Source organism: Musa acuminata, chromosome BXJ3-11 (genome assembly GCF_036884655.1).
Source record: "Musa acuminata AAA Group cultivar baxijiao chromosome BXJ3-11, Cavendish_Baxijiao_AAA, whole genome shotgun sequence".
Classification (NCBI taxonomy): Eukaryota; Viridiplantae; Streptophyta; class Magnoliopsida; order Zingiberales; family Musaceae; genus Musa; species Musa acuminata.
The window spans coordinates 10327127-10341674 of NC_088359.1; the positions used below are offsets into that span (position 1 = coordinate 10327127).

The 14548-nt window shown below is 36.9% G+C and overlaps 2 protein-coding genes across 3 annotated transcripts in view; both read right to left on the bottom strand.

Moving 5' to 3' along the window:
- Window positions 1-888: 888 nt before the first annotated feature.
- LOC135652212 (N-glycosylase/DNA lyase OGG1-like) lies at window positions 889-5485 on the bottom strand. Its single transcript, XM_065173010.1, has 4 exons — window positions 4654-5485; window positions 2615-2825; window positions 1327-1595; window positions 889-1220 (listed from the first exon to the last, which is right to left on the bottom strand). The coding sequence occupies exons 1-4, from the start codon at window positions 5430-5432 to the stop codon at window positions 1202-1204; spliced, it is 1278 nt and encodes a 425-aa protein (XP_065029082.1). The 5' UTR covers window positions 5433-5485; the 3' UTR covers window positions 889-1201.
- Window positions 5486-6406: 921 nt separating this feature from the next.
- The window catches only part of LOC135653318 (kinesin-like protein KIN-7E, chloroplastic), a 34842-nt gene continuing 26700 nt past the window's right edge, over window positions 6407-14548 (bottom strand). Inside the window, exons 16-26 of one of the 2 annotated variants that reach the window (XM_065175173.1) lie at window positions 14131-14301; window positions 13676-13915; window positions 12006-12146; window positions 11807-11932; window positions 11400-11450; window positions 11259-11306; window positions 10886-11167; window positions 10009-10755; window positions 9715-9804; window positions 9378-9443; window positions 6407-6817 (exon numbers count right to left, since the gene is read on the bottom strand). In XM_065175173.1, the coding sequence (XP_065031245.1) occupies window positions 9423-9443; window positions 9715-9804; window positions 10009-10755; window positions 10886-11167; window positions 11259-11306; window positions 11400-11450; window positions 11807-11932; window positions 12006-12146; window positions 13676-13915; window positions 14131-14301 (1917 nt within the window). In that variant the 3' untranslated portion in view covers window positions 6407-6817; window positions 9378-9422. The remainder of the gene's footprint in view (window positions 6818-9377; window positions 9444-9714; window positions 9805-10008; window positions 10756-10885; window positions 11168-11258; window positions 11307-11399; window positions 11451-11806; window positions 11933-12005; window positions 12147-13675; window positions 13916-14130; window positions 14302-14548) is intronic. The other variant, XM_065175172.1, reaches the window with a different exon arrangement.

Below are 14548 nucleotides of genomic sequence, written 5' to 3' on the forward strand. Positions count from 1 at the left end.
CAGAGAGCGTTGTAAAATAATCTCAAATAGCATCTTATATCCTTTAGTTTTACTAGCTCCAAGTTTATTACATCATTATTTATTTATCATCATGAGAACTATATGATATCATTATCATAGATGGTAATACACTCAATTTTTACAGTAGCTCTCACACGAAGTTCTCTAGAAAATATTAGGGTGATCTTCGTTATTATTTCTTAGATATTGGGAGGATTCTAACATTGAAAAAGATTTTTCTTTCCCGAGATGAATACATCAGTCTTACGTTATATGGTGCAAAACAAGTGCAAACTCCACAATCTATTTTTTAATATCCCTTAAAAAGATGGATCTTCTTATGTGATTGGAGTCTTACAATATTTGTCATCTCTTACATACATGACCAAATATTTTATTTTCTATTAATAAAATAAAATCCTATAGATACATTGGGATGCTATGAAACGATTGCTACCGTACTTAAAGAACACTCTATAATATTATGGATTACATATTCATCGTAACTAATCTCTCCATTTGTGTGCCTTTTCCAATGTATATTGGGATGATTTTAACTTCGACCACAGCCTCCGTTGTATACATCGGTGGAAATTGTATTTCTTAGTATTCTAAAAAACACACAACCGTAATACGATCGATCGTGAAGCAAAATATCAAACTGTCATTAAACTTTCAAGGATCACATCTTTTCTGTATAAATTGCTTATTTTGCTAAAATCTTCATCACCGGTCATTTATTTTGACAACATTGGTAGTCAGTTTTTCATTCTCCTTTGTGTTAAAAAAAATGATAACAAAAAGCTGATGTAATTTATTAATAAAAGTTGTGACAAGAAAAAGCTACTGATAGCCCACAAGTTTGCAGAACAAATGTAGACTCGATCATATTCCAAAAAAAAATCCTCATTTCAAGTGATAAAAAGTTAATATAAATGTTACGTGATGTTCATAACCAAAATAAAATGTTCATAACTCACCAGGAAATTTTTTTTCAGATATAGCTGTGTCAAGAATTGCATATATGTTTTAGCTTCAGGCAAAATAGGTCGTGCATGTTTTACCTGCACGATAAGCCTCCACATATGGCACATCCAAATGCAATTTGTCAACAGGAACTCCATTGGGAGCCAGTAGCACGTCCAAGGACTCCAATGCAGCAGCATATTTGGGTTAAAAGCTATCATAATTTTGCTAAAGGCTAGGAAACACCCTCAACTCTAACATAAGAGTTAAAATTCCTCAGGAAATACAGTTTGTAAAATTGAAAAAACAAGCAAAATAATATTGATAACAGTAGTAATGCAGGAAAGTGGTTCATATTACCTAGTGATTGAGCCATCGTCTGACAATATATTAGCGACTGCAATTTTTGTCTCTCGTTTTTCATCATCACCAGATTCTGTCTTGCTCAGGGTGGCAACGTCTAATCGAATAGGAACCTTCTGGGAAGGTAATTCACCAATGAAAAGTACATTCTGTGCCCAACCGGCATATTCCCCAAATTTGGCCACAAATGCCTCAGACACACATCTGTAGAGCTTCGGAGTCAGCCGTGTGCCTGCAAGCTCTGGCATAAGATATCGGGTTGCAATCTGCATACACACACCAATAAAGAGCATTTGCATATCAGTCACTGGGTGACAAGTGAAGCAACACAAATCAACTTCACGTGAATTAAGTGTCAAGACCACATCAATTACACACAAGAAAGAAGAAAATAGAATGAACATATGCATTAATTCAAAAGCCAGTTGTGCATAAAAAGAATATTATTAATAAGATCAACCATGTAGAAAATCACCCAATTATGATAAGAAAAATATAAAATCTCGATAACAAGAAACCTTAATTATCCATTTTCAACCACTAGTCAATGTAGACATTTAGATTACATGGCAATGTTTAGAAACTTGTTCTTTCAACATCAAAAGAATTTAAAACCCTTTTATTTTTTACCTAGAAACATGGTGCCCTAATCATTTCAGAATTATTCTACCAAATATAAAGCAGATATGCCTCTTGATTATTAGCACAAAACTACTCTGGTAGGAGTATGATTCGTTATTTACAGCTGTACTCTAAACTTCACATACAATTAATTAGAATAATACATCTACTATACAGACAAAAAAAAATGTCATTTTTGACATGCCACAAGCAAAATATCTTGTGCTCTTTCCACAACACTGCAATAAGAGGCCCTGATATCTAGATTATGCTCCATTGAGTTGTGATCATGGTTTAAGATAACAGTCAGACACCATATACCATCTGGTATTGCCAGTATGACAAAGCACCAGCGATGGAACCATCAGCGAGTACCAGACTGATTTGACCTGTTGCCATAGATTGGTACCATACTATGACCTGTTACCATCAACTACTTTTTATTATTTTCTTTAGTGACATAGGATGGTACAAAGCAGTCTATGACTGTGTATTCTAGCACCATACTGATTTGATCTGTTGCCAAAACCAATGTCATACTGGTATTTAGCATTGTTCTTGTACTCATGCCAACATTTTACATTAGTTGTTGCTCGTTTCATTTAAGGCTTTCCGGAAAGCCTTTAATAACCATATGAAGAATAAAAAAGCACAGAAAAGTTACCTGCCAAACATGAGTATCGACAGGGATGGCATGGTGCTGATCAAGGGAGAAAAGAGCAATGCAAGCAGCGACCTTAGGTCCCACCCCTGGTAGAGTGCAAAGTGCATCGATCACCTTATCAAGCTCCAACCCACGAAGAGAGGCAAGCCACTCTGCACCTCCACCAGGCTTTGCTTGCAGAGCTCTAACTGCACCAACAATGTATTTTGCCCTGCTTGCATGTTACGGAAACCTTACTTAAAGTATGCAGAAATTAACCAATTAAACAATCCAGAGCACTGTTGATTTCCATCAACCAAGGAAAAGAGAGTAGAAAAGGAAGAAAATAGGAAAACAAAGAATGTAGAGGAATTAAGAGAGATATTACCCAAAATAGGGTCATTCATTTTAAGAAATAAAAACTGCAAATGATGACCCTTGATGACTTCAACTATTTATTTCAATATCTTACTATGTATAAAATTACAATAAAAGCCGTCAAGATAAACTATATAACTGGTTAATTCTCCCCTCCAGCTTGCAGAAAATCAACAATTTTCAACTCGGAACACAACAGCAAAAAGGTAATTTTGCATAAAGATTTTGTGAACAGGTCATTCAATCAAGTTACAGAATTAACATATGGAGTAAAAATAAACTTCTACATCACTGCAGATGTCAGTGTACTTGACATGATTCATACTCTCATAAAATCCAAGATTAACTGCAACGTAAATTGCTCCTTGATTGTTTCATACAGGTTTGTGGGTTTATTAGTTCAATAACCAAGTTCCTAGATCAATAAATTTAATAAACTCAACAGAAGTATCTATTCTGCATTGTTTTGAACAAAATCTATGTACTTCACTTTTGTTTGAAGAAGCATTCCATTTGCTGTATTTTTTTTCTGTTAATAATTCTATACATCATATTCACTTTAGTTTGCCATGAAGTCATAATCAGAATAACCCACAAAAAGTGTCCATCGGATCCAATAGTTCATCCCTAGCAAATAACAAGCATCACTTCAACACCATAACACAGGTAACACAGGAAAATGGATGATCCCAGAACACATACAAATCATATAATAACAACTATCCTAATAAAAAATCATAAAGCATGCATCTAGATTGGATTCTAATGCACTGCAGCAAAATATTATTGTCATGTTATAAGATAACTCATAACAGTAATTAGTTGAAAGCTCATTATACAATCCATGGTCATTCTAATATAGGAAGGTAAAAAAATTTTGTTCCTCAAGAAGACCTCATGCCACTTTTTCCAAATAACAATAATAAATGTCAAACCCTTGAAAACTTCTTAACTAGGGGTACTATAAGAATCCACTGTATAATATAAAAAATAAAAAACAAAAACTAGAATAGCACTCAACATTTGAGTCTATAGAGATGACTTTCCTTCTCTACACCATTCAAATTTATTATTCAGTAGGACCAACTGATAATCCAAGCTCAATAAGAATCTTTGATATTTTAACTTGAGCACCAGATCAGCTGGTATTCCTCCTCATTTCAAGCTGATTCACTCACACCAAAGTAGTAGCTTAATCAAGAGTATAGTCTCATCGAAAACATATACATCAAATACCATCTAAAAGAATACAACCATTCCTCCCCATAAAGAAAAGCACTTAATCTGCATAGATCCTGTATTCCAAAAAAAACAAAGAAAAAAAAAAAATTGCTGCCGACTACCATGAACCCTACTCAACAACTCATCAGAACCCCTCCAGCATGCGGAAATAATTGTTGACATAGTCAAATTCTTTTCCAGAACAATTACATGATCCAAATAAAAATCTGTTTCTTTTAATTCCCAACTTTCTACCATAATGCTACCAAGAAACAAAATGAGCAGTCACTTCTCTTCGTGATCTTCTTCTTCCTACATCTAAATCCTGTGAGGAATCGCAGACAAAAAAATGAACATTCACCCATTCTCAGTATGTTTCACATGAATCATGCTCTATAAATCAATAACTATACAACTGCACGCACTGTCACATTGATGATGGAAGCAAGATAAAAGCAAACCTGTAACCAAAGCCAGCCTCTCGCAGCTGCTGCTCTGTGACAAGAGATAACCTCTCAAGCGACGGGAACTCATGAAATTCGAACCCTCCGACCGTCCCGAGATATTCCCCAAACGACGACAGCACGCCGACCATCTTCTCAATCCGCCCGATGTTGTTATTAGAGGAGCAGAGGAACTGGAAAACACACTCCACGGGTTCCTGCCGGAGGACACGGGCGCCGCCGTCGAACTGGCCGGCTAGCTCGGCGAAGCGTGGATCGGCGCCGGAGAAGCGGCTCCAGAGGTCGGCGAGGGACACGCCGAGGTTGAGGTAGTCGGCGAGGGCGTCTCGCACGGCGGCGCTTCTGCCGCCGTCCGAATTGTGGAGCATGAAGGCGACGCGGCCAGAGGGATCGCCCTCGAGGTGTCGGAGGGAGAGGAGGTAGGGCCCCACAACGCCGGTGAAGCGGGAGGGGTCGGTGCGGCGCCACCGGAAGGTCTGGCCAGTGGGGAAGGTGAGGGAGAGGGATAGCTCGGAGCGGGAGACAGGGAGGAGCTCCCATTCTCCAGAAGCAGCATCGGCCAAAGGGGCGGAGAGGGATCGCTGGGGCTTGAGACGGGGAGCAGTCGAGCCATGCTTCCGTTTCGTCGGCGGGGACGGCGATGGAGAAGAAGGAAGAGGGGTGGAGGGAGGCTGCAGCGGAGGCTTGACCCTCCGCCTCTTGCTCATGTTTCCGGCGAGAGGAGACGGGGGTTTGGGGGCGGCGAGGGTGGCCAATAATGGCTGGAAAGGTTTCATTTCCAACCAAAGTCGAAGCGATCATCCGCGGTAACATTTCCAAAGAAGGTAAACCCCACACCATATACAAAATACAGGCGAAAAGGATCGTTAGACATCTACATTGATGCATACACAAAACGATACTGCAGTTACCGAGCAATGTCATGCTTCTGTCGATAACATTAGGAAAAATAAAATTAAATATTTCTCTATCATAACTATAATTTTTTTAAATCTAAAAATAAAATGCTAAAGAGGTCGGATAATAATTAGCTCAAAGAAAATGATAATACATTATACGGTTGAATTAGTCAAATGACAAGGGAGTGGTGGTGATTGAAGCTACTGATCCAAAAGCTGACCATGGCCAGACCAACTGCGTGATCTCATAACACAGCATTACCTGCTCCTGGTAGATTAAGAAGATAAAAAATGTTCACAAGTTTGTACAGATAAGTTGTACTATGATTAATCCTGGAACACATAGGATGGTTAATGATGTCTTAAATTACATTAGTGAGACTTATAAAAGAAAGGGTAGCAGCTTTACTATTGGTTTGTACTCTATCTTGAAAACATTATTCAATTCGACGCACTTAGGCCTTTAAACCACTTATGCAACAATCTCCAGCCGAGAGTCCCTGTGCTTCACCCCTTTCTTCCTTGTTCCCCGCCTTGTGGGACGCTTAAGGTGGAAAATCCAATCTCGTTACCGAAGGTTTGGCTTGTTGAATGAGTTCCCGAAACAGTGCCTCTATCATCGACTATCTTTTGAGTAAAGAAGGGAAACAACAAACAAAAGATAAGATTTTCGTTGTTCCATATTAACTTAACCACTGAGAAGAGTATTGACCCTTTTTATATATAGCCCACAAAGTCCATAAGACCAACTTTACATTGCCAACTTAGTCCATATTACAACTTAATATTGCCAACTAAACAATTGAGTTGGATGGAAGCCCTGCAACTCAGAGGACACTAATTTTGTTGCTATAATTAGGCAGCATGTGCCACTTACCTTAAATAGGACGCATCTGCCACTTTAAATTAGTCAGCTCTCATGCAAAATAAGGGCTACAATCCTCTACAGTTTTTTTTGTTCTGTTCGAGAAGCAGCAGTTCTAAATAATTAGGCATCGTAGATATACAACAAGTTGTTAAGCATCATCCTTTTAAGATACAACATTGCTGGCAAACATCTACACTAAAGAGAACAAACTATACATGAAGAGACTGATCTGCCAAAAAAATTATCATATTCAGACTCGTGGCAGTTATATATAACTATAGTTACTATTTAAGACTGGGATGAGCTGCAGAACTCATATTGTGCCGAAACAGACTGGACTGCCTCCATTGTGAAATAGATAAAGATGCAAGATCCTTGAAAGTCTAGACACATCCTACATGTAAGGATCAAGAGTTTAGTAAAAGAAAAGGCACAAGGCCAGAAGTTAAATTGATATAAACATACAAAATAAAACTTCCTAATGGCTGATGGGGAAAGCATGTTATCAGATTAACTCAAACAAAAAGAACAAAGTTCAATGCATTGTGGTCAGTGGTTAAAATTGAAACAACAACAAAGCTTGTGACCTAAATCAGCTATATATGCTCATTGGCAACACTTCATACTGTAGAATTAAATAAGGTAGTTGTCAACACACGTAAGCGTGATAAAAACTTTGCTAAAGCATTGTTTAAATTAAAACTGTCAAAAGCCAGCCATACAACCCAATTAAATAACATACAACAGGCTTTCTTTTCCTTGTAATTGTTTGGGAGACTCATTCACATGCAATTCTTACAATGTATTTTTCTAAAATAGAGTCATGCCAGCAAAAAAGCCACTTACTAAATAATGAATTTTAAACAATTTGAAAACCTAGAATCCATTTGCCACTGGACAGAATTACCTCAACCAACACATTTAGTGATCATGACAAATATACTTGAATGCCGGGTTTGACGTACCGAAACATACCGCTCAGTACGGACAATACATACTCATCCAACAAAGGACCAATATGGATGGTACATCGGTATACTCCAGTATACCATGCATCAGTACAACTCGTTATATATCGTACCGATAGCTAGTCGATACACCGGTATGGACCGGTAATGCGAACTATGCTTGAATGTTAGAACATTTATGTTTGGTGAGTTCATGTAAATTTAAGCTCATTATATTCTTAACATGGATTCTTAAAATATTTTCCTAAATGACCTACACCTTAATCAACCGACAATTGTGTACTTCCAAACATGATCCTAGATATCATGTAGTCAACCAACCTTTGTAGGTAGCCAAAATTGATCACTGATTCAAGAAATCAAACAGAAAAATAAACAAATTGACTAAATAAAGGTAAAATTTTTAGCTGAGAAAAACCATCAAGATCAGGAAAATTATCCTAAACCAACATGATCCAGCCCTAGTTCGCATCACTCAATTGAGACCTAACCAAAGAACAGAAACCAAACACTGCAGGAACTGAACTGCATCAGGTTAGGCAGAGAAAGGGAGAGTGCAGGAACCAATGGGTATGAAGCATTTAAGAAGAGTCGAGGAATCAGGATACATTGGCCATTATGTGGTCATAAACAACTCCAATTCAATGGGCAGCCTGGTTGAATGGTTTCAATTTCTCTAATACTTCTTCATAACAACGCAACCACAAGCCAACCTCAGGTCATCTCAGTAGATTACCCTTGGCTATAAAAACTTGTCAATACAAATTACATGGAGGGAGGCCATAAACTGATAGAATGACTATAAATTTTCCTTAAATTCTATAACAAAAAATGCATGCCATAGAACAAAGGACCTATCTGAACCTTCAGCAATGACTACAGAATTTGTTCTATTCCATGTTGTTTGGAAGCATCTCTGCCAAATGGGAGTTTTCTTTTAAGTAGCATATTGCCACCTATGAGACTCAAAGAGAGAAAACGATAACGAAGAAACTAAAACCATTAGCAGACACAGGAAGATAACAACTGACCATGTCTGGGGTTAACATAGCACTCAAATATGAGTTGTGGGAGAAAAAATAAATGTTGTTATTCCACCGAAATGCACTAATAAAGACCTAGAGCTCTTCAACTATGATGCTCAAAAGCAAAATAACTTGCCTAATTTATACAATATCAATACTAAAACACTTAATAGTAATTAATTTAAATTAGAACTCATATAACCACTACCCAGTTGCCCAAAGAGAGCCAAGATTAATCTAAATATAATTAAAAAATTAAACACCCCAGGTTGGAGTAGGTTTAATACAACTTAATTTCCATTTCTTTCAGAGGCTATTTCTGCAAGTAGCCATCCTCAAGCTGGGTTACATCACTCCAGAACAAGTACTTGGAATCCTGTTATAGCTCTGTTGGAGGCAAGCAAGGACTGTGATAACCTTGTACCACCTCCAAAGTCACCTAACCAAGAGATTTGAGGCAGGAGAAGACCGGAGAAGCCTTGGGCTAAACTCATTTGGAATGATAGGGGATGCTTTGTAGCACATGCCATTCCTTTTGTCAATGCCTCCATTTGTTCAACTCTGCCCTGCTTACTTGTCAGTAAACTTACTTGAATGGATATGATCACAACTACATTATAGTTCTTATGGCCCCTCACTTTGTTTCAATGTGAACAGTACAATAACTACAATGAGAAAAAATAATTGCCAAGCTTTTATATTGCGTGTAAACTAATTCAGTTGCAAATCTAATATCACCAGGAAAGCTGTTATAGTTATTAGGAAATTGCATATTGGTCTATCCTAGATTTATTAGATCTATCAGAAGGTTATTATGCTTAAGCTTGAAATCCTACAAAAGCTACCAACAGCATTCTCATATTTGTCTTCTTTAGTCTTAAGTTAGTTGTAATAAGCGTTATAGTATTGAGCACAGAACAGGATATTGACAGAAAAAGTTGAGAATATCTGGGATACTAACCTTGGGAAGAAAGAAAAATAACTTGATTTCTGCAGACTTCACCTTCTATTGAACCCGCTTTGTCACCTACAATTAAGAGCAGAACAAATTAAAAGTTAAAGCAGGTACTGGCTGAAGACTGACCTAACAAGCGCTTACTTTCAGAAATGTAAACATATAGAAAAGGCCAAAATTGATATAAAGCACAATTACGGGATATACTTGGAAGCTACTAACAGACAAGGATTACTTTGCAAATCAAACTATCTAACATCAAAAAGGAAAACACTGAAATGGACACCAAAAGCTATCTAATAGCTCCACTATTGCACTGCAAGGGATTGCACTATGCCAGTACCTTCTCTTGGCATATCTTTGATAATGCTCCAACGTGAAAACTCTGTAGTTCTTCAAGTGTTCCGTTATCTAAGCCAATGAGATCTTCACCCTGAGATAGAGGATGTAGTATCATTATAACCCTTACATAGACTGAATTTATTTTATATACATTATTCAGCCATGCAATTTCTTATTTTCATTTCTGTAGACATCACCAGACTGCATCCAGTATGAGTAAAAGTAACAGCTTTCATTAAAGAACGACCAAAACTAGGAACATGTAGAGATGTAACAGGAAGGCAAAATTGCAAACCTTTAATCTAGAAATAATTCCTTCTAATTCCTTAGACCTTCTTGTTTCAAGTTCGTAAGCAGCTCTTGGATCTTCCAAGATACTTACGCCATCTGTGTTCACATTTCCAGGTAACTTATCTCTCATGAACTTTACACAACTATTACCATTAGAAAGAAGAACACCACTTTGTTTAGATTGAAAGTCATATTCATTCAGACTTTCGGTTAAGGTTTCCGCTGAATTCACACCATTTTTCTTAATTTTTGCAACAAGCACCCACATATTTGCAAGCTCATTCTCTAATTCCTGTTCATGTTGTTTTGCCTCGTTGATTCTTCTTTGTAGCTCTGCCTCTCTTTGATCTTTTTCAGATAATGCAGCAGCTAAAGATGCTTCTCGTTGACGTCTTGTTGCAAGCTCTTTCTGCAACTCCTCAAAAAGGGCTCCATTATCTGGCCTTTTCAAATAAGTATCCGCTCTTATATTATAATGGTCTTGCTTTCCATCACACTGATTATATCTCTGGCAATTAGATCTCCCAATTGACAGTTCTTTCATTGTGGCTAAGTCGCCCGTCAATTTTGCATTTTGGTAAGAAAGTTTAGTAACTTCTTCAGCTAAATTTCTAAGCTCAACAGCGGCAGCTGCAGCCAATTCTTTGGCATAAGAAGCTTCCTCTGCTAGCTTTTGACTATGAATTTCAAGTCCATCTTTTTCTTCAGCTAATATAACCTTTTCTTGCTTCAAATTCTCAATCTCAGCAGCCTAAATGTTCAAAAGAAACATAAAACATCATTATAGTAATATTATCAATTGGTACTTCATGAAGCTATAGAATGGTGATTAACCCAGGAGATTTTTGCTTAAAACATATTACGAAGTGTTAAGAGAGAACCTGCATGAGAACTTGTGACTTCAGGGACAATTCACTATGGCACCCCTTAGAGACATCATCCGAGTCATTAGCAAAGCAGTTGGAATTTGAGACTTTATTGTTGTCAGCAGAAGTCTCACTGGACATGATTGGTCCATCTGACAGTACACCATTTTCCGCAGATGCTTCAGCTAGACAAGTTCTACTAAGGCTATCCTCTCTTTTACTGCATTTGTCCATCAAAGAAGAAATCTGCTTCCTCAGCGATGAAATGGTTTCACGAAGTTCAGTATTTTCAGATATCTGTTGATTTTTTTCCCCAAAAACATTGTCAGAATGGTGCATCTTATTCCTGAATGAAAACTAGAATTACAATGCCATCATCCAATTTCACCTTCATCTGCAGCTGCTCTTGAAGAACTCTGTTATCCGCAGACATGATCTATACAGAGGAAACCACAAGAAAATAAACAATATTCCCATGACTGACAAAACAAACATGTTAGGAAAAGTAAACGGCAAAACTACACTAAACCTCAAGTTCAAATGTCTTCTCGCTTAACTGAGTTGTTAGTTTTGACAGTGTCTGCAGAAATATGAAGTTTGCTCATCAGATATTATAGAAAGAAATCACACAATGACAGCAATAACAGAGCAAATACTAAATTTGTAACACTTTGCAGAATAGAAATACAAGCAGATACTTAGACATATGAGTCACCATGGTTAGCCATAGCTGCAAAACCAGAAATAGCTGGCTTTTCAAATGTAAAAGAACCAATCCAGAAGTAGTAACCTGATTACAGTATTTGCTTAGGCTAAGCAGGCACCATTATTTTATTAGTTATTTAAATTCTAATTTTAGAGCTCTTGGAAGTATTCAACAAGGGTGGAAGCTTGGAACATTTCATAAGTTTCAGATATCATTACTATGTGAATTACCTGGGAGATCTCATTGTTGTTTGATGGATGTTGGCCCACTTCTAAAGAACCAACCATCCGTTGCTCAAGAACATGCATCTGCTGCTTTTTCTCATTGATTTCATTCTTCAGCTTCTGCATTTGCTCCTACAAGAACACAAAATGAATCATATAAACAACCATCACAAGTATCAGCAAATTTATTTTGTAGCATGTATACCTGGATTTGGATGTCTTCAGGATCGTTAGCTGCTTGCTCTGATAACCGTTTAAGAGAGCTTGTACAGAGTGCTACTTCCCCAGCTAACATTTTGACTTGCTCATTGAGTAGATCCATTTGATCAATGATAGTTGTTCCTGTCTGCAAGGCATTCAGTATTTTATCTCATGAATGATTATAGCAGTAAAATAGTGAAGAATGACTAGAAGTTCAACCAGCAAAATTTTCAGAAAAACACATTCAATAGTCTAGATCTTTGTTAAAAAATGGGAGTATCAGAATGTGATATATCAACTATCTCTACCTATTTATGATTAATATAACATAGAAAGGTTATTATACAATAACGAACTCAACAAATAAACAATCTAAAAATTTAAAGGAAATTAGATTTATTAAAAATATGAATTTTCAGCCATCCTTGAGTACATAAGCAAAGACTCAGGTCATGAAAGGAGACAAAATGATAAAGATTTTTTAAAGTGAACATAAATTCTTTATCTGAATAAAAAATCACTCAGAAAGAAGGCAACATGGATAAGATGAGGACAATGCTATGCATCGTTAAGGTACAAAATTCTGAGTTCTTGGAATATGAAACTGCAGTTGATGAGGCAGATATACACAAGTCACACAAGAAATGCCATATAAGTTGTCTTTAATGAAATTAGCTTAAGACTCATCACAAAATGGAGATTCCTAGAAAAAATTGTGTTATTTCAGTTATAAAAAGATGATCATGTAAGTTCAGAAATAGATCAAGTTATGATGAGCATACAAGTTATTAACAAAGTGAAAATATTCACCGTGCATGTGGCTTGCTCTTAATAAAATCCATAGGAATGATGAACAATATATAACATTGTATGAAAAGTACACATTAAAAAAAAACATAATGAAAAAAGAAAAAAAAAACATACAAGGAATACATTGCCTAAACTATCATAAGTATTCTGAGAAAAATCTGAACTTTAAATGATAGTAGGAAACTAAAGTAACTAGAAGCAGTTCCTTGATTACCTTCCATGTAATTTTTTGCTATTTTTAAGAAAAAAGGTGTTCACATTTATCCCTTGTCTCTGCTCTTTCATTAGGGCTTTGGAACAAACAATTCTGGCTGAAAAATAATGGGAAAAAAAGATATGCATGAGAGTTTAAACTAGACTAACAGAACCAGTGACTGCTAAATTGAAGCCTTCTCTTAGTCGATGAGATATGTGGCTTATATCCATCAGGTACTATGCACAAGTCCAAAGTCTTATCCCACCAAATTTGCAGTTTTCTTGTTCTACATCTTTCCTTTGATTCTTATTGAGCTCAGGCTGTTCTTGTTTGTACAGTATTGTATAGATTTCTTGCAAACCTGAGCATCCTACAAATAGAATACCCCAGGAAATTGGAGCTTTAGGAGTTGGAAGCATGCTTTTGATTGCTTCAGGTGCCTCAGTATTATAATAATATATAGATGATGATATAACTATTTTCTACGCCATAATTGGTGGGAAGCTGTTGGGAAGGGTAAAATTTTCACCACACCAAGGGTTGGACAGTAATGCAAAGGGCATTTGACCACAGCAAAGGAGTAAATATTGACAAAGTGGATACACAGAATTTCTATTGGACTGCATAATATCCATGGATATCTATTTAGTTTTTTAAGCATGTCTCACCGGTGGAAGCCGACGACCTTTAACTGTGACACCAAATAAGTCGCCTGCTTGGGTTCTTTCTGCAAAGGAGTCAACTATTGGCGAAGGATCATCCCCCTTTCTACTAATAGATCTTCTTCGCCCATCCTTCTGATCAAACAACTGCTGCTTCTGCTGTGAGGACTGTGAAGAGGATGGTGACCCACCAACAGAATTCTCACTCTCAGCACTAGGCGAAAGTCCAGAAAGTTGTTCTGGCTTCTGCATCAGAGACAAATTACAGTCATGGATACTAGCTTTCTACATGTTTAAGAATAAAAATCATGAATCAAGTTCTTTGGTGAGGAATCTAGACAACATGAAACACATTAATATTTGCTAATCCACATTGTGCAGCATAACACATACAAATATGAAACAAGTGACTAGGAGAGTGTCATTCAAGGTTGAACCACAAAAAGGAGATGATTGCTTACCCTTAACTTGAACCATCCAAGCATTCCACTCTTCTTACTCCTTTTGTCAAACCTCAATGGTTCATCTAGACTGCTACTGTCTAATCTTCCTTCTGCAGAAAGCTCTGAGTCAAGCGTACCATCCTCATCATCAATCAAGTATTCCCGCTTCCTATCGGGCAAATAGGCTAGCTGCAATAACAACAAAATTTGAAAGAAATAAGGATAATAAGAGACCAACACAGTATTTGTAACTATATTTAAACACGGGATTTAGATATTGTTACAAATAGATCAGAAATCATCCAAATCAAAATAATTCCAGCAAATTACCATATTTTAACAGTGGAAGCTAGTATGTCTGAGAAGTAGGCTAGGAAGAATTATCATTGAAACCATTCAATCTGACCAACTATGTTGAACCAGTTAAAACTACTCT

What these genes read in the sequence shown, in the direction of transcription:
- LOC135652212 (XM_065173010.1), bottom strand. Translation starts at nt 5,432, where the DNA reads ATGAAACCTTTCCAGCCATTATTGGCCACCCTCGCCGCCCCCAAACCC. An exon ending in GAGGCTGGCTTTGGTTACAG is followed by an intron (nt 2,826 to 4,653) that starts GTTTGCTTTTAT and finishes ACATGCAAGCAG; the next exon opens with GGCAAAATACATTGTTGGTG. An exon ending in TCGATACTCATGTTTGGCAG is followed by an intron (nt 1,596 to 2,614) that starts GTAACTTTTCTG and finishes GTGTGTATGCAG; the next exon opens with ATTGCAACCCGATATCTTAT.